The sequence below is a fragment of the Pongo pygmaeus genome, chromosome 5, assembly GCF_028885625.2.
Source record: "Pongo pygmaeus isolate AG05252 chromosome 5, NHGRI_mPonPyg2-v2.0_pri, whole genome shotgun sequence".
Classification (NCBI taxonomy): domain Eukaryota; kingdom Metazoa; phylum Chordata; class Mammalia; order Primates; family Hominidae; genus Pongo; species Pongo pygmaeus.
Window position 1 is genome coordinate 10,829,842 of NC_072378.2, and position 18,967 is coordinate 10,848,808.

An 18,967-nucleotide genomic window follows, 5' to 3' on the forward strand; every position below is an offset into this window, starting at 1 on the left:
AATCTTTGCCCAGACCGATGTCCTAAAGTGTTTCTCCTATATTTTCTTCTAGTAGTTTGGGATCTTAAGTGTAAGTTTTTAGTTTATTTTGAGTTGTTTTTTTATATGGTGAGACATGGGATCTGGTTTCATTCTTCCACATATAAATATCCAGTTTTCCCAGCACCAGTTATTGAAGAGATTGTCTTTTCCCCATGAATGTTCTTGACAACTTTGTCAAAAATCAGTTGGCTATAAAGAAGTAGATTTATTTTGGGTTTATCTATTCTGTTCCATTGGTCTATGTATGTGTCTGTTTTTATGCCAGTACCATGCTGTTTTGTTCCTATAACTTTGTAGTGTATTTTGAAGTCAGGTACTATGATGCCTTAAAGACACTTTTATTTAACTTTATTTTACAAGCTCTCATTCTGAAAATGGTTTATTAGTTCAAAGCCTTTTACTTCTACTTTATAATCATCATTATAGAGTTTGTTTATTTTGTACAATTATTTATTCAAGTGATGTTTGCTTTGCTTCTTCTGATAGTTTGTATTGTATTTATCTTAGACCATGCTAAAGAAGGTTGGATAAAGTTTTTTTTTTTTTTTTTCTAAGTACTATTTTACTTAGACCTATAATATGAGCAAACAAAAATTTCTGTTCAGGAAAACAATACAAACCTTTAAATTTTTTTTTTTGCATTATATTTAAAACTTGAAATGCATTTCTTTGAGATAAAAATTGTTTTAAAAACATATTTTTATTCCACGCAGAAAAACAAAGATCCTTTGCAGCCTATTAAGGAAGATAGGACTGGGAAGGCCCAGGATGATGCTTTCTGGGTAAAGATCAAGTTTCTTTTATAATCTGTGTGTGTGTGTGTGTGTGTATGTGTGTATGAGTGTATGTATTCTTTCTAGTTCTGTGTTCCCTGGGTCATTAGCAAACTTGTTCCTCCAGTTGCTCAAATCGGAAGCAGAGAAATCTTTATTTCTTCTCCTTCCCTAATCTCTCACGTCCAATTTATTACTATATCTAGTCAATTTACCATTAGCTATCTTACCAATATTCTAGTCTAAACTATCTTGTGCCCTGTGCTATTCTAAATGTAGATAGATAATGTTGAACAAACTAGAAACAACTTCTACCTTTATGGAGCTTATAGACTGGCAGAGAGCCAAAGAAAGCGGGAAGAAAAAGAACAGGGTAATGAGATGGGGAATAATTGGGAGTGTTGAGGAGGCACCTGGTCTACTTAAGATAAGGTGGTCCTGGAAGATCTACCTGAAAAAGTGATGCTTAAGCTGTGATCTGAGTGGAGCCAGCCATGTGGAAAGTGGTGGGGTGAGGTAGCCCAGGCCTAGAACAGCCAGTTCAAAGGCTCCGAGGCAAGGAAGAGCTTGACTTATCCTAGGACTCATTAGCAGGGACGTCAGACTGTCAGAGATCAGATCATGACGCGTTCTGTGGACTAAAGCAAAGGACTAGGATTTTTTCTCAATGCAGAGGAAGCCATGGCAAAGTTTTGTTTTGTTTTGTTTCAACGGGATCTCACTCTGTCACCCCAGCTGGAGTGCAGTGGTACAATCATGGCTCACTGCAGCCTTGATCTCCTGGGCTCAAGTGATCCTCCTGCCTCAGCCTTCTGAGTAGCTGTGACTACAGGCATGAACCACCACACCTGGCTAGTTTTTCATTTTTTGTAGAGACTGGGTCTGAAAATATTGCCCAGGCTGATGTCAAACTTCTGGGCTTAAGTGATCCTCTTGCCTTGGCCTGCTAAAGTGCTGGGATTACAGGCATGAGCCCTGCGCCTGGCAGCGGCAGAGTTTTAAGCAGGTAAAAGGGAGTGAATTTCAGCTGAGCGATCTCACATAAGTTTGTAACCTTTCCTATCCTTGCTACTTCTATCCTGAGATAAAGAACCTAATCTCTCAGGACCGTGGTGAGGATTAAATAATAACATCTGCAGAACACTTAACACACTTGGCACAAAAAAGCTCACTGTGTGTTAACTTAAAAAAGAAAACATTCTGTTTAAATGGAATAATTTTAAATGCCATTTTCCCTTTTAATTCAGTACTAAGAATAAGTGGAATTTTGGGCTGTATATAATCAGTTGCTTCCTTATGAAAATAGTATTGTATATTATAATTTAACCTGTAGGATTTTTTTAAAGATAAAAAAATCTTATCTTTTATGGTTTAAATGTTTAAGGAAATGTCTGTTATTCAAGTATATGTATATATATATATATATATATTTTTTTTTTTTTTGAGACGGAGTTTTGCTCTTGTTGCACAGGCTGGAGTGCAATAACGCAATCGCGACTCACCGCAACCTCTGTCCCAGGTTCAAGCGATTCGCCTGCCTCAGCCTCCCAAGTAGCTGGGATTACAGGCATGCACCACCACGTCTGGCTAATTTTGTATTTTTAGTAGAGATGGGGTTGCTCCATGTTGGTCAGGCTGGTCTCGAACTCCTGACCTCAGGTGATTCGCCTGCCTTGGCCTCCCAAAGTGCTGGGATTACAGACATGGGCCACTGCGCCCGGCCCTTCAAGTATATGTACGTAGAAGCATGTCTTAGCTAATGTGCAGGCAGAAAAGATGAATTTCATTCATTATGGTCAATGTGCATACTTATCTATAATTATTAGTATTATTTTTCTTCCTTCTATTATGATCATTTATGTCACTTAGTGAGTGATCATAGGTTTGAAATTTTCAGTGTTTTAGAATTCCCAACATTGCTGAGGATCTTCACCTAATGATATCTGAAACTGAAGTGTTGTTTTCCTTGGGTCAGTGGTTCCCAGACTTCAGCATGCACGAGAATCACGTGAAAGGCTCTGCCCTGAGTCTGAGTGCTAAGAAGTCCCCGGGTGATGCCAACGCTGCTGGTGGTCTAGGAACCACATTTTGGGAACTCTTGTCTTAAGCCAACGGAAACATCAATCATTTGTGAAATGATTGTTTACTATTCAAGATAGAGATCTCCATTCTATATTTACCCTATATTATTTCACACTGAATTCTTATTGATAATGAGATCAGTTAGAAATATTACTATAAAATAAATTTTCTTGGGGAAAAAGTAATTTGCAAACTATCATCTTTCCAGCTTCAATCACTTATTACAGATGCATTCCATGATAAAGGATTTCAGAAAATAAAAGAATACTTTCAACAGAAAGAGAGCCACTTTCCTCAAAAATATAATCGCCTTCTATTATACCGTCTTGACAGATCAATAAATAAGGCAAGTTGGTTTGCTTTGTGACCAAAATATGAATGCATAATTATTTATAAGTGTTTTAACTTAGTGTGGTTTATACCTAGGAACTAGATAAAAATGAATTTCAGTCTGTGTCACTGTTGCTGAAATGTATTCAGCGATTCTTCATAGATGGCCTGAAAGAAGATGAACCTTTGCTAATTCGGCAGGGACTGATCCCAAAGATAAGTGTCCTATTTTAATTTTATATGGCTTTGGGTAACTTAGAGAACTTAGATGGATTTAGTTGTCTAGTTAAGTTTGGTATTTTCTGTTCCTTTGAAATCCAATTTGAAAAGAAATTGATATCCATTCTTATTGCTTATATCTAACCAAAAATTAAATTCAACATACATTTCCTGGTGTACCTGCTATGCAAGGCGCTTTGGGAGTGCACAGGATCGAGTCAGACACAACCACTCCCCTTGATGAACCTATGCAGTAATTATTATTTTAAATTATTTTAGTGAATTTGGGGGAAAATGAGTAGGAGTAGGCTCTAGAACTATTTTAATAGACTTTATTAACAAGATTAGACCTAGAAAAATGATCATCAAAAACTTTTCTTTGCCCTTGTAACACCTCACTTTTCCCATTTTTTAAACCTTGGATGAATCTGAAAAAACAAATAGCAAAAACATTTTTGCTTATTCAAAGTTACCCAAAATATCAACTTTTATTTTTTTAAAAATAATAACCAAGAGATAACACGGTGAGTGCCTTTATAACGGCATCTGGAAGTAAAGCAGAATCTGCAACATCTCTTGCTGCAGTTCCCCTCTTTTAATGGTGAGGTTTTTGCAACCCAGAGACAAGTTTGTTTATTGGTGAGGAGATGTGGGGAAGAAGTAGGGTGGAAGGATCATCTGGCTGCTTATAATGTCTTTGATTTACCCCTTGAGCTCTAGTACCAGAAGTTTATTGAGGCCAGATTGGGCCAAGATCTGTCTTTGCCCTTTGTTACTCTTAAATGCATCTAATTATGAAGCTACCCCTCAGGAGAGAAAGCAAACTCCAGGCTTTCCCAGACTCCTCTCAGGGACTTTAAAAGTGTTTGCAGGGGGAATTAAAGACTGTGCTTATGGAAACCGTATATATTTCATTTTGCATGTAACCCCACTTGACCTGCTGATACACTGACTTATGCAGATAACAGGAAGCAGGGGAAAGGAGATAAAAATCTCAAAGGAAATGAGGCAGAGATGTCCTAAGTGTACCTTGGAACCCTAAGCTGACCTTTTGGGGGTATGAATAGAAATTCTTCTGCGCAGAGGGGTGCCTCCTTGGCCAGTTGCCATGAGAGCACACCTGAACAAAGGGGCACGAGGGCCTTTATTCCTACTCAAGTCCTGCCCCTGTACCCTTTCCCCACTGGCCGGGGTCGGGTCGTACAATCTAAACTAATTCCGGTTGGCTAAACATTTGCTTTTTTTCTTTTCAGATAGGGTGGGCACGTAAAAGAAAGTGGAGAGGAAGGGGAAGGGGTGTCTGTAATGAGCTAGAAAGTTAGTCCTCTTTTCAAATAAGGAAAGGAATGTGAGCTGGTACTGATAATGCTTGGTACTGTGGCGTGCCTGGGCATCTAACAAAGGCAAAAAGGAGAAAGAAGGAGAAAAAAGGGGGGGGGGTACTATGAATTAGAGAATAAAAGATTGATCAGATTATTTGAAGAGAAACCTCATCATATTCCACATCTTGAGCTCCCAACCTCAGATGATTCACCTGCCTCGGCCTCCCAAAGTGCTGGGATTACAGGCGTGAGCTACTGCGCCCAGCCAACTCTATAGTTCCAAAGACAATTGTGTTTGCAGACTGAACACAAAGTGTGCTTGGAAGTTCTTCTACTACATAGAATAAGAATTCCTGGCACGGTGGCTCGCGCCTGTAATCCCAGCACTTTGGGAAGTTGAGGTGGGCAGATCACCTGAGGTCAGGGGTTCAAGACCAGCCTTGCCAACATGGTGAAGCCCTGTCTTTATTAAAAATACAAAAATTAGCTGGGCAGTGGTGGCGCATGCCTGTAATCCCAGCTACTTGGGAAACTGAGGCAGGAGAATTGCTTAAGCTGGAGGTTGTGGTGAGCCAAGATGGTGTCACTGCACTTCAGTCTGGGTGACAGAGTAAGACCCTGTCTCCAAAACAAAACAAGCCCTACAGAAAGGAGCATCTTTATTCCTGTACTGTAAACTCCAGGAGGATTAAGCAACTTGTCTGATACCATATTCCTAATAAGTCATGGCTGTTGTGTCTGGCTTCTGTGGGGAGAAGCTGGGATGTCTGTTAGACAATGTGTGACCAGGGCACATAAATGGGTTCAGTGAGAACTTCTTGTTCCCAAGTATTGATCAGATAGTGCAGCCTTTCTGCCACTTCCATATCTCCTCAACCAGTATATTTGGGAGGGTGCTGGGAGTGCGATAGGCTTTGGAGGGATAGATGGAGTGGTGACAAAAATGTATTTAAAAAGCATAGAATTTTGAGTATGAACATAGGGAGGGAGAATATATAGCCTTAGCAGGGAGTTTTGCTGCGTAGAAGGACATTTCTTCTCTTGTGCTATTGGAGCAAAGCTTTCTTCAGCAGGTGGATGATTCAATCTAGTACAAGTATTTGTCTGATTTGAGACAAAAGAAACCTTACTTGGAAGATAGTAATGGCTTTCAAACCTTGCTGTACGTTACAGTCACCTGGAGAGCTCTCACAAACATTCTTAAACCTAAAATAGAAAACTCAGGTGGGGGTGTATCACCAGTGATTCTGATTATTGGGTCTGGGATAGGTCCCAGGCTTCGGGGGGTGGGGGAATGTTTCCTGACTCCCCAGGTTTTCCTAATGTACAGCCAAGGTTGAAAACTGGTTTATTTATCTTCAGCTGGGGTGTCTCAGGTTCTTGGCCCAAAGTGTAAAGAGTTTTGAAGGCCTGACTCCAGCAAGAGTTGTTCGTCAGAAACTCATGTGACTGATGTCATGTTCAACTGATGATTTCTAACTACGCCTACGGGGTTTTTCTTATTTTTTTTTTTTCTAAGAGTGACCAGTCTCAGCAAAAATCATGGGAAAAATAAGATGGCTTTTGCTTTATTGAGGAAATACTGTATGTTCTGGGGTGGGGGAGGAAAGGTTGCAGAAGTTTATTTTAAATCATGCCAATCCCAGCAGTTTAATATGAAATTAGATATATATTCCTATAGGAAAAAATTCTCTAATTAGCTGGAAGCTTTTTAACAAAGAAAGATACCTAGGCCTGAGGCATATTTAATATAACCAAGAATACTTCTGAGAACTTTCCAAATTCTATATCTTCTTTGATAGTTTGTTTTCAGCAGATTCTCAGATTGCAAGATTTTTTTTCCCCCTGTGCTGGGGAGGTTCACTTATCTCTTTTTTTTTTTTTTTTTGGAGGCAGGGTCTCACTCTGTTGCCCAGGCTGGAGTGTAGTGGTGTGATCACAGCGCTTGCTAAAGTGTTGACCTTCTGGGGTCAAGTGATCCTCATACCTCAGCCTCCCAAGTAGCTGGGACTAGAGTGTGCGCCACCATACCCAGCTAATTTTTATATTTTTTGTAGAGACGAAGTTCAACCACCTTTCCCAGGCTGGTCTTGAACTCCTGGCCTCAAGTGATCCACCCGCCTCGACCTCCCAAAGTGCTGGGATTACAGGCATGAGCCACTGGGCCTGGCCTCATTTATCTCTTAAATGTTCCTCACTAGTCCCTTTATATGAATTTCTGACATGGATCCTGGCTGGGACTCTATTTTGTGCTGATCTCTGAGAGCTTACTTATGACAGCTCTGTAGTAGTATGGCATCATCCTGAAGTGTTCTGGTGGGAGGCCTCAGAGCGAGGCCTCATTGAAGTGGAATGGAATGGGAAAAGATCTTTAAGATTATTTTGTTGTAATGAGAAAATTGTCTTGTGAAATTTTATTGAATAGGCAGCATTTAGTCTTAAGTAGTTACATTAGTGTCCTCCTGTGTACCTAGTTTCCTGGTTTGAAAGAACAACAGGAATTCTGACCTCGGAAGGCCTAGCCTCAGACACATCGCTGATTTGTGTTATAGAAGATTTCTTTGACACTGCGTTGGTAAGGATGGGATGGATGCTTCACTGAGCAGATGCCATTGGTAATTGGTAGGAATCATCAAGTTATTTATAAAACATGGTTTTCTATAATATGTAAGTTTTGTTAAAAGACTCACGTGGCTGAGCGCGATGGCTCACGCCTGTAATCCCAGCACTTTGGGAGGCCGAGGTGAGTGGATCAACTGAGGTCAGGAGTTCGAGACCAGCCTGGCCAACATGGTGAAACCCATCTCTACTAAAATACAGAAATTTGCCGGGTGTGGTGGTGGGCACCTGTAATTTCAGCTACTTGGGAGGCTGAGGCAGGAGAATCGCTTGAACCTGGGAGGTGGAGCTTATAGTGAGCCGAGACCGCGCGATTGTACTTCAGCCTGGGAAACAAGAGTGAAACTCTGCCTCAAAACAAAAGACTCTCATGTTTTATTATTAGAATATTATTAATATGTGACATAGTAAGAAACAATACATATAACCAATGTTAAAAATGAGAGGTGATTTATTATCATACAAATATATTAGTCACCTGATTGAGAGTGATATGCACATTTTAAGGAAGTGATTAAGGCCCAAATAGGCTTTCTCTAAAATGCTTTTCTTCTGTAAAGTCAATGCCTGCCTGTTAGAGAAAGTTAACACTAATACATTCATGTTATGGTTTATCATGCTGTTTTAAAATAATATGAGGTTTACTTTTTCTTTCTTTTTGTTAGATTATTTCCAGGAGTAGTAGTGAAGGTAAGTATATTATTGGCTACTAATTGGCTATTAATTTTTCATTAATAGAATATTCTGGCACAGAGAAAAGAAACATGATATGTAAAAGTAAAGTGAGTTTAAACATTTTATTTGGATTTATTGACCACCTTATGGTCATCATAGTGTCATTTGGAAATGCATTTCATTGTAGAAAAAAGTCTTGTATTTGTCTGAGAAACATTTTTATTTCTCTGCCCCTGACATATGGCTAGCTCTGTTCAGGTAATGGAAAGTCACTTTTGTCATTCAAATATGCAAAAATTTAGCTACTACTGATTTAACTTGGAGCTGATTCAGATGCCTTTCTCTGTCTTTCAAGAGTGTAAAAGGTAAAATTTTAGAAACTTTGGAGGATAGATTGATTTTGTTCCATTTAGCTCAAGTTAAAGGTAATTATGCTGGGTGTGGTGGCTCACGCCTGTATTCCCAGCACTTTCAGAGGCTGAGGAGGGAGAACTGATTGCATCTAGAAGTTCGACACTAGCCTGGGCAACATAGTGAGACCCCCATCTCTACAAGAAATAAAAAATTATTGGGGTGTGGTGGCATGCACCTGTAGTCCCAGCTACTTGGGAGGGTGAGGTGGGAGGATCACTTGAGCCCCAGAGTTTGAGGCTGCAGTGAGTCATGATCGTGCCACTCCACTCTAGCCTGGGTGACAGCGAGATCCTGGCTCAAAAAAATGTAATTTGACATTTGAATTATGATACCATGGATTCAAAGATGCACTTAAATATTTAAACATTTTGGAAATTGGAGCCATCTTGATATGTCATTTTCCTATGTTACATGTTTTTAGTTTTGTTCTGAAAGGCTGTCATTAATTGACACTACATTCTGCAATGGATGGTATCTGGTAGTTGAGGAAATTCAGTACCAGAAGCTTAAGCATGCCCTGTGCTTGGTTGACTTTAAAACTTGGTTGACTTGGTTGGTCCTCATAATTCAAGGCAGTGGTTCCAAACATTTTCAAGTCAAAGTTTTATGATCATCACAATGACAGTTACTCTCTTTAAAACTGGTTGATAAAATGCACACTGGTAAACTACTTTGATTTTTGTAACATTTTAAAATAAGCTTGCTTTGTATTAATCCCAACAATATGTATATACTGCATATTTGAAAAACAATGCAGATATGAGCTATATATTCACTCTGTGGTCATTGCTTGGTGCATTTATGGGTTCACATAATGCTATAATGACTTTCATTGCCCCCGGTAGAGGAAACACTGTTCTAGATGACTATGTTAGTCCAGTTAGGCCGCCATGACAAAATGCCATCAATTGGGAGGCTAAGCCAACAGATATTTATCTCTGGAGGCTGGGAGTAAGAGATTAGGGTACCAGCATGGTTGGATTCTGGTGATGGCCTCTTTCTGGCTTCTTGCTGTGTGCCTACATGGTGGGCAGAGACCTGGCTTCTTGCTGTATGCTTACAAAGTGGACAGAGAGCCAGAGCCAGAGCTCTTTCTTTTTCTTTTCTCTCTTTTTTTTTTTTTTTGTTGAGACAGTCTCACACTGTTGGCTCAGACCGGAGTGCAGTGGCACGTTCTCAGCCCACTGCAACCTCTACCTCCCGGGTTCAAGCAATTCTCCTGCCTCAGCCTCCTGAGTAGCTAGCATTACAAGTGTGTGCCACCACGCCTGGCTAATTTTTGTATTTTTAGTAGAGATGGGGTTTCACTATTTTGGCCAGGCTGGTCTTGAACTCCTGACCCCAGGTGATCCACCCACCTTGGCCTCCCAAAGTGCTGGGATTACAGGCATGAGCCATTGTGCCTGGACCGAGCCAGAGCTCTTATAAGCACACTCATCCCATCTTGAGGATCCCACACTCGTGACCTCATCTGAACTTCCCTTACCAAAGGCTGCATCTCAAATACCATCACACTGAGGGTTAAGGCTCCAACATATGAATTTCGGGGGGACATAGTCCCATCTATAGCAACGACAGTTTGTGCTTGGAGCCCACTCTGGTCACCTTAGCGGGGCTGGCCTCTTTGCAAGTGACGGGTTTTCACATGTGGCCTTTGACAGTTGTCTTGTGCGAGCTTTATGCCCAGGCTCTGCAGAGCTACTGTCTAATCCCTCTCTCCGAAGTAAAAAGATGTTTTCACTGAATTTCTTCTCACCTCCTTCTGCAATTGACACAATTAATCACTCCTTCCTTTTTGTTCTGAAACTTATGTCTTCTTATTTATTTTTATGATTCTTTTGTTTGTGTTCTGCTATATGGATTATGACTTTCTTTCACAGTTTATCCCTCTCTAGTGATTTGAATGGCTTATGTCCTACTTTTATTTTACTGGTAGTTACCCTTAATTTAATTACTAACATCAAAAAATGATGGTACCTTATTTCTTCTTCTTTGTATATGACAACAAGTTTAATGTGTTAAAGAAATGTAAGAGTATTAGGCTGTGGGAGGGACAGGGTCAGAGCTTTTCATCGTTTGAAGATGTCTTTCTGGCTTTTATACAATATTACTCTCACTTTGCAGGCTGTGCCCGTTACAATCCTGTTGCATTATCTTCTGATATTAAGGGTTGAAAGCACGTTTATTTTACATGGTTCTTGGTGACTTATTTTGAATCCAAATCTTACTTTAGCTCAGGAAAATTTGTTCTTTGATACTTTTATTACAGCAGAGTTACTCAATTTTGGCAATATAGATATTTTGAACTGGGTAATTCTTTGTCGTGGGTGCTATCCTGCGCATCAGAGGGTGTTTGGCGGCATCCTTGGCCTCTACCCTCTAGATGCCAACAGCATCCATCCCCACGTCATGACAACCAAAAACATCTCCAGACATTGCTAAGTGTCCCCCATGGGGCAAAATCATCTCTAGTCGACAACTACTGAGGTAGAGTGCTTTGGGTGTATTTAACAGAATATCTAGTTCAAATAGGCGTAAATGATAAAGACAACTTACTGGCTCAAGGGACTGAAAAGTCCAGAGGCGGGCAGTTTGGAAATAGAGTGGCTCTGCTCCATTTCTCTGCAGCCCTTTCAGTTCTGCCTTTCTCAGAGTCTAGTCTTTGCTTTCAAGGTGGTTTCCCTTGTTGGTTGCAACCAGAACTTTGTGCTTCCTGGTTCACATCTCGGGGAGAAAGTTTCACTTTCCTCAACCAGCAAACGAAAGCCCTAGCTTTGCTCTGATTGGATGCCCTGCCCTCCAGATGAACCAGTCACTATGAAAAGATAAATGGGCCACCTCTGCCTAGTTTAAGCCAGTCCGGATTTACCCCTGGAACTGATCGGTCTCACTCAAATAGCACAACTGCTCCATAACAGAGGAGTGGGGAAGGATGGTGGGCAGGCCACCAAAAAGTCCATTACAGTTACTTTCTGTTCCCTCTTTGTAAGATTATCTGTCGCATCTTTGTTTTTATCTGCATATGCATCTTTTCCTCACTCATTTTTTCCCCTGCATTTTGACAGCAGTTCTCAAGTTCTTCTTAGAAGAAGAATTAATTACCCGGCTTGAAATACCAATATTGCCAAACTTGAGAAAGTCTGCTCTAATAAAAGTATCAAAGAATTAATTTTCCTGAGCTAAAGTAAGATTTGGTTTCAAAATAAGTCACCAAGAACCATGTAAAATAAACGTGTGTATGCATGTGTGCACATGCTCACAACCCTTAATACCAGAAGACAATGCAACAGGATTGTAAGGGGCACAGCCTGCAAAGTGAATTATATTGTAGAAAAGCCAGAAAGACATCCTCAGTGAAAAGCTCTGACCATGTGTAGGAGTCATTTTCTTACTCTTTCAAACATAAATTTGATTCTTTGAAATTATACTTTCAGGGAAAATTCAGATGTTGGATTCCTTCCTACTTAGCTTAGGATTCCTGGTGACAGAAAAGACTGTAAATCATTTGCTTCAACAGGAGGTGAGTTGCAAGTAACAAAACAAATAACAGCAGCTCCAGAAACCTTAGAGAAGATCGTACATAGGTCTCTGTTTTGTTTCTTCTCCATGAATGTCTTCTCAATTCCAAAAAGGGCTTGAAGACTTTTAACTGCATTTTGCACGCTGTCCCTCGGGAAGAGAGAAAAAAATTCCCTTTGTCAGAAGGCATGTGTCATCTTATGTAAGTGACTTTGTATAAGTTACGTGCTATAGTAAGGGTAAAATCTCTCGTGATTGTATGACTTCAGTCTGTGTTCTACTTAGACCTGATTATGTCCTTTCTCTCTTCGGTAAATGCTTTGTGCACCTATTATGTGTCAGGCATTATGCTTGGTGATAAAGAGGGGCTGAGAAAAAGAAGACATTGCGGCCAGGCACGGTGGATCACAGCCTGTAATCCCAGCACTTTGGGAGGCCGAGGCGGGTGGATCACGAGGTCAGGAGATTGAGACCATCCTGGCTAACACGGTGAAACCCCATCTCGGCCGGGCGCGGTGGCTCACGCCTGTAATCCCAGCATTTTGGGAGGCCGAGGCGGGCGGATCATGAGGTCAGGAGTTCGAGACCATCCTAGCTAACACAGTGAAACCCCGTCTCCACTAAAAATACAAAAAATTAGCCGGGTGTGGTGGCGGGCGCCTGTAGTCCCAGCTACTCGGGAGGCTGAGGCAGAATGGCGTGAACCTGGGAGGCAGAGCTTGCAGTGAGCTGAGATCGTGCCACTGCGCTCCAGCCTGAGGGCAACAGAGCAAGACTCTGTCTCAAAATAATAATAATTAAAAAAACCCATCTCTACTAAAAATACAAAAAATTAGCTGGGCGTGGTGGCACACACCTATAGTCCCAGCTATTCAGGAGGCTGAGGCAGGAGAATTGCTTGAACCCGGGAGGTGGAGGTTGCAATGAGCTGAGATTGCACCACTGCACTCTAGCCTGGGTGACAGAGCGAGACTCCGTCTCAAAAATAAATAAATAAATTAAAAAAAAAGACATTGCTAGATTTTTCCTTTTTAATAATTATGAAGTATTTTTTTTTTTCTTTTTGCATCAACGTTGTGAGGCAAAATGCTTTTTCAGGCTATATTTTTTCATTGTGAATGTGAACTAAATTAGTGACTCATGGGAGAATGTTAAGAGTATAGACCGTAGAACCTGCGTGGCTTCAAATCCTAGTTTTGCCACTTTTGCCAGTTGTCTATGAGCACAGCTCTAACTTCATCTTACCTCAGTTTGTTTGCCTGTAAAATGGAGTCAAAGTGATACCTACTTGATAGAGTTATTGTAAAGGTTAAATGAAGCAATCCATGTAAAGTGATGAGCACAGTATCTGCTAAAGAGGAAGTGCCCCAAGGTTTCCAGTAGCTACACTAATGGGGCATGGAATTTTGATTGCTTTTCAAGTGATAGATTTTTTGTTTTTTGGTGACCCAAAGTCACTGTTGCATAGTTCCTGGGACATGAGATTTGGAGGTAAGGTTGTAATGTGTGACCATAGAAACAACAAAACCAGCACTGTGTTTTGAAGTTGGAACCTGAACCTGTGACTGCGCTAACAACCAGCCAGCATGGAGGACATCATTGTGGCACATCGTTTATGGGCCTGAAATGGGTGATTTGTGAGCATGAAACTCACTGCCATCGTGTTTGTCCATTTAGTCTTTGCAGGATATAGTTTTTACACAGAATTTTTCCTAAACAAATTTTTATTTAATACGTTAGTGAAATCACTACTCTTAGTGGTGTATTTAGATTTGGAGAGCAGCTGATCTCATGTTTTCGCCTAAGTTTTCAAACTAATCTTTGAACACACTACCTTGTTGTCTGTGTGTTCTAGAAAGTCTGGAATGTTCTGGACTTCAAAGGTAAAACCTGCAAGTATAAAATTAAGCAGAATTAATTTTGCTCAGCGGTACTGTTTCCTGGTTTCTATTTAATAATAACAAGTTGAGCTGCTTCTTACAAGAGACTGAACTCTATCACAAGGTTTCTCAACAAATCTGTTCTTTAAAATGGGAGTTATTTCAGGCGTTAAAAGATCGACTCGGCCAGGCATGGTGGCTCACACCTGTAATCCCAGCACTTTGGAAGGCTGAGGTGGGTGGATCACTTGAGGTCAGGAGTTCGAGACCAGCCTGACCAACATGGTGAAGCCCTGTCTCTATTAAAAATACAAAACATTAGCTGGGTGTGGCGGGCACCTGTAATCCCAGCTACTTGGGAGGCTGAGGCAGGAGAATTGCTTGACCCTGGGAGGCAGAGTGCATTGCAGTGAGTCGAGATGGTGCCACTGCACTCCAGCCTGGGTGACAGAACCAGACTTGGTCTCAAAATAAAAAAAGAAGAAGATCGACTCACACTTGTTAGCATTTATTTGAAATTCTGAGTGAATATACAATTCAAGAGTGCATTAGTTACAATAATGTAATAACTTAATTCTATTACATCTCTAAATTATTATTACCATTTTTTTTTTTGAGTCGGAGTTTCACTCTTATTGCCCAGGCTGGAGTGCAATGGCACGCTCTCGGCTCACTGCAACCTCCGCCTCCCGGGTTCAAGAAATTCTCCTGCCTCAGCCTCCCGAGTAGCTGGGAATACAGGCATGTGCTGCCATACCCGGCTAGTTTTGTGTTTTTAGTAGAGATGGGGTTTCTCCATGTTGGTCAGGCTGGTCTCCAACTCCCAACCTCAGGTGATCTGCCCGTCTCGGCCTCCCAAACAGCTGGGATTACAGGCATGAGCCACTGCGCCCAGCCTAGATTAGTTTTTAAAATCAGATCAAGCAGCTCATAGGAAAGAATCACTGTCGTATCATTTCCTGCAGGTATCAAACTGTGTAAAAGGACATACGCCCTCACAGGTTGGTGCGGTGATTATAAAACTCCAGAATTAATTTGATGAACCCTTAGGAATCATCAAATTGAAATCACTTTACAAGAGGGAAAACAGAACCTCAGAGTGTGTATAGTGTTCTAGCATCTTAAAAAATAACATCTAGATCATTAATATATAAACTTGAGAAGGTTTTTCCATAAATATGTGTTGGCATTAAGGAAATTTTGATGCTGAATTTGAAATAGTTTCAGAAACATATATTTTGGTTTTAAAGTTTAATGCCAGTAAAGTTTTACCTCTTGATGTTCACTTCAGTTAAATGTGATTTATCTAAATGTTTCAGGAAAGACCTTGCAAGGACACTCTTGACTGTGGGTGGTAAGAAATTTTAGAATTTTCAGTATTAGAATATTAAATATTGGACACTGGGGGTTTTATGAGCATCTTGGGACTGTTGGGAATAAATTATGGTTAAATTGAAGATAGGAATTAGGTTTTATTTTAAATTTATTTTGAGAGATTTTAGCATGCTGAAAACTGTAAAGTATAATTCGTGAATACTCATTTATTCACCAGCCAGCTTTGTCAAAATTTAGCATTTTACCACATTAGCTTCAAGTATATTTTTAAAGGAAAAAAAACAGTGTCATGGATAAAGTCCCCTGTGTCCATGTTCCTCATCCCATTTCCCTCTCCTTGACTCAGATTTGTTTTTCGTTCCCAAGCATATTTTTCTGCTTTTACTCTGTAGATCCCTAAACAACATGCATTATCATTTTGCAGATTTTAAAAGCATTCTATAAATGCCATTCCTTGGGCTGCGACTCCCTTTTTTTACCCTTAGAATTCTTTGAAATTTAAACATGTTGCTACATGTAGTTTTAGTTTATTTGCTGTGAAATACTACAAGTTATTTTGGGATTTTATTTTGTAGTAGAAACTTTTTTTTTTTTTTTTGATGGAGTTTTGCTCTTGTTGGCCAGGCTGGAGTGCGATGGCACGATCTCGGCTCACTGCAACCTCCGCCTCCCGTGTTCAAGCGATTCTCCTGCCTCAGCCTCCCAAGTAGCTGGGATTACAGGCATGCAACGCCATGCCTGGCTAATTTTTGTATTTTTAGTAGAGATGAGGTTTCACCACGTTGGCCAGGCTGGTCTCGAACTCCTGACCTCAGGTGATCCGCCTGCCTTGGCCTCCCAAAGTGCTGGGATTATAGGCATGAGCCACCACGCCTGGCCAGTAGAAACATTTTTAAGGCTGTTTGATGATTTGCTTTGGATGAGTATTTTAATGTATCTAAAATATAACACCCATAAATATTATTTATTTAAAAATTGTTATATGCCAACCTCTTGTTTAGATTTTTATTGTATTTCTTAAATACTGAATTTAAATGATTTTGGCTAGGCTTGATGGCTCATGCCTACAATTCCAGCACTTTGGGAGGCTGAGGTGGGCAGATTGCTTGAACCCAGAAGTTCAAGACCAGCCTGGCCAACATGGCAAAACCTTATCTCTACTAAAAACATAAAGATTAGCCAGGCATGATGACACATGCCTGTAATCCCAGCTTCTTGGAGGCTGAGGCAGGAGAATCACTTGAACCCAGGAGGCGAAGGTTGCAGTGAGTTGAGATTGGGCCACTGCACTCCAGCCACCACTGCACTCCAGGGCGACAGAGTGAGACTATCTCAAAAAAAAAAAAAAAAAAAAAAAGAATTTAAATGATTCTAATTACTCCAGGATGCATCTTGCTGTGGTAACTTTTTAAGACACAATGCTAGGCTTCTCAGATGGAGTTTCTTAGAGCAAGTGCTAACTCTGGAACTCATTTTTTCTTTTGCTTTGTGCCCAGAGTTATCTGTGTCTACCATGTTTTTAATCTCTAGATTATGACCAGCAGGTTGCTATTTCTGAAGCACTGTGTAGACTGACGATTAAAAAATCAAGGGATGAACTTGTCCATAAATGGTTTGATGATGAAGTCATTGCTGAAGCTTTCAAAGAAATTAAGGATCGAGAATTTGAGACGGTGAGATTCCTGGCCATGCGAATTTCTTATTAGCCAATATTTATTAAGCATCCTCTGAGAACTTTGCACTGGTCTTACGGGAGGATTTTTTTGCTTAAGTGTGATTACACTGCTATTCTTAAACTTGTTTCTCACTTAGGAGAAACAATTTGAAGGCAATATGAACAGAATATTTGTGAGCTAGATATAGGGATACAGATAGGTTTTTTTTTTTTTTTTTTAAGACAGAGTCTTACTTTGTTACCCAGGCTGGAGTATAGTGGCGCAATCTCAGCTCACTGCAACCTCTGCCTCCTGGGTTCAAGTGATTCTCCTGCCTCAGCCTCCCAAGTAGCTGGGATTACAGGCGCCTGCCACCACGTCTGGCTAATTTTTTATTTTTAGTAGAGACCAGGTTTAGCCATGTTGGCCAGTCTTATCTCGAACTCCTGACCTCAGGTGATCTGCCCACCTTGGCCTCCCAAAGTGCTGGAATTATAGGTGTGAGCCACCATGTCCGTCCAGGACTTCTTTATAGGAGACAGAACTAGGTGAATTTGATGGCTCCAGTTAAAAAAAAAATGTCTTGGAAGGGTGAGCAATTTCCAATGAACCTTGAATGGTAGGAAGAATTGAAGAAGAAATCAGAGCATTTTTGCCTGGCAGAAGGCAGCTGCTGTGATGGCAGGAGGCTGAAATGGACATGGCCTGGCAGAGAAGTATTATGGGGTGGTTGTCTTCTGAGCCATCCGGCCTGTACAATTTGGAGAAACAATACTTTTTAGTGTCTTCTCTGCAACTGGGCTTCCTGTGATTGTGTCCTCAAGCCGCACAAAAATAGCTTATGGCTTTGTTGTGTATTCACCTTCATCTTAAAATAGCTAAAACATTTTCCCTCTTCTTTTAAAAAGTTCTTAAAATGAGGGTTAGACTCTTGTAGGAAAAGGTAAAATTCTTAATAACAGTACTCATGTTGACAAAACCTTTCTGGTCAAAACTCCCATGTGATCAAGATTTTTATTAAATGTGGACCTTTATATTTCCTCAGACTCTGAGCCTACTGTCATATACTGCATAAAGTAATTATTTAGCCAGGATTCAGTATAATCTCAGTGGAAAGACCATGAGCTTTGGGGCTATCCCAAACTGGGTTGAACCTAGAGTTTGAGCCCCACCTCTCCAATTTATGGGATGTATGCATTTTGGCAAGGTAGTTGACTTGTGAAGCCTGAGTGACCTCACCTGTAAAATGGGACTAAAGCCCACCTCAAAGTCTTGAGAACTCAATGAGAGAAACTGAAAGGTCTAGAGCTGTTGTAGGCACTCACGTGTTAATTTCCTTTCTGCTCTTTGTCATTTCTCATTTGCAGGAAAATTTGATGAAAATAGAGAAAAGTAATTATCTTGTTTCCAAAATCATTTCCTTCCCCAGAGCTATCAACTTCTCAATTGAATTTTTTTTTGTTTTTGTTTTTCTTTTTTTTTTTTTTGAGACAGAGTTTCGCTCTCGTCGCCCAGGCTGGAGTGCACTGGCGCGAACTCGGCTCACCGTAACCCCCGCCTCCTGGGTTCAAGCAGTTCTCCTGCCTTATCCTCCCAAGTAGCTGGGATTACAGGCATGTGCCACCACTCCCGGCTAATTTTGTATTTTTAGTAGAGACGGAGCATCTCCATGTTGGTCAGGCTGGTCTCCAACTCCCAACCTCAGGTGATCTGCCCGCCTCAGCCTCCCAAAGTGCTAGGATTACAGGCGAGAGCCACCGCACCCAGCCGGAATTGCTTTTTTACATGAAAGGCTTACACTGCTGATGTCCGTTTACTCCTGAATGGCAGATCAGGAGCATAAGGAGTGTTGACTGAAACAGTCAATCCTTGCTAACAAAAGGGAACAAAAACTTGGATCTGTGTCTCTTTGTTTTTAGAATGTTGGGGGGCAACAAATTTCTTCCTGAGAGCTATTGGTTAGGAGAACTCTAATAATAGTCTTTGTTCTTAGAACATATGCTAGGAGAAGGCAGTGAGATAGAGAACTCCCAAAAAGGAAAGTTGGCAGTAGATAATACACCCAGATCAACCCAAAGTTGATAAATTGTATAGGTTTGTGG

The 18,967-nt window shown here is 40.7% G+C and overlaps 1 protein-coding gene across 1 annotated transcript in view; it reads left to right on the plus strand.

Annotated features, from left to right (window-relative positions):
* The window catches only part of SYCP2L (synaptonemal complex protein 2 like), an 80,957-nt gene that overhangs the window by 4,079 nt on the left and 57,911 nt on the right, over positions 1-18,967 (plus strand). The window contains exons 2-10 of the mRNA XM_054493067.2: positions 756-824; positions 3,106-3,243; positions 3,324-3,447; positions 7,243-7,343; positions 8,053-8,077; positions 11,911-11,996; positions 12,109-12,197; positions 15,195-15,229; positions 16,741-16,883. Coding sequence (XP_054349042.2) covers positions 756-824; positions 3,106-3,243; positions 3,324-3,447; positions 7,243-7,343; positions 8,053-8,077; positions 11,911-11,996; positions 12,109-12,197; positions 15,195-15,229; positions 16,741-16,883 — 810 coding nt within the window. The remainder of the gene's footprint in view (positions 1-755; positions 825-3,105; positions 3,244-3,323; positions 3,448-7,242; positions 7,344-8,052; positions 8,078-11,910; positions 11,997-12,108; positions 12,198-15,194; positions 15,230-16,740; positions 16,884-18,967) is intronic.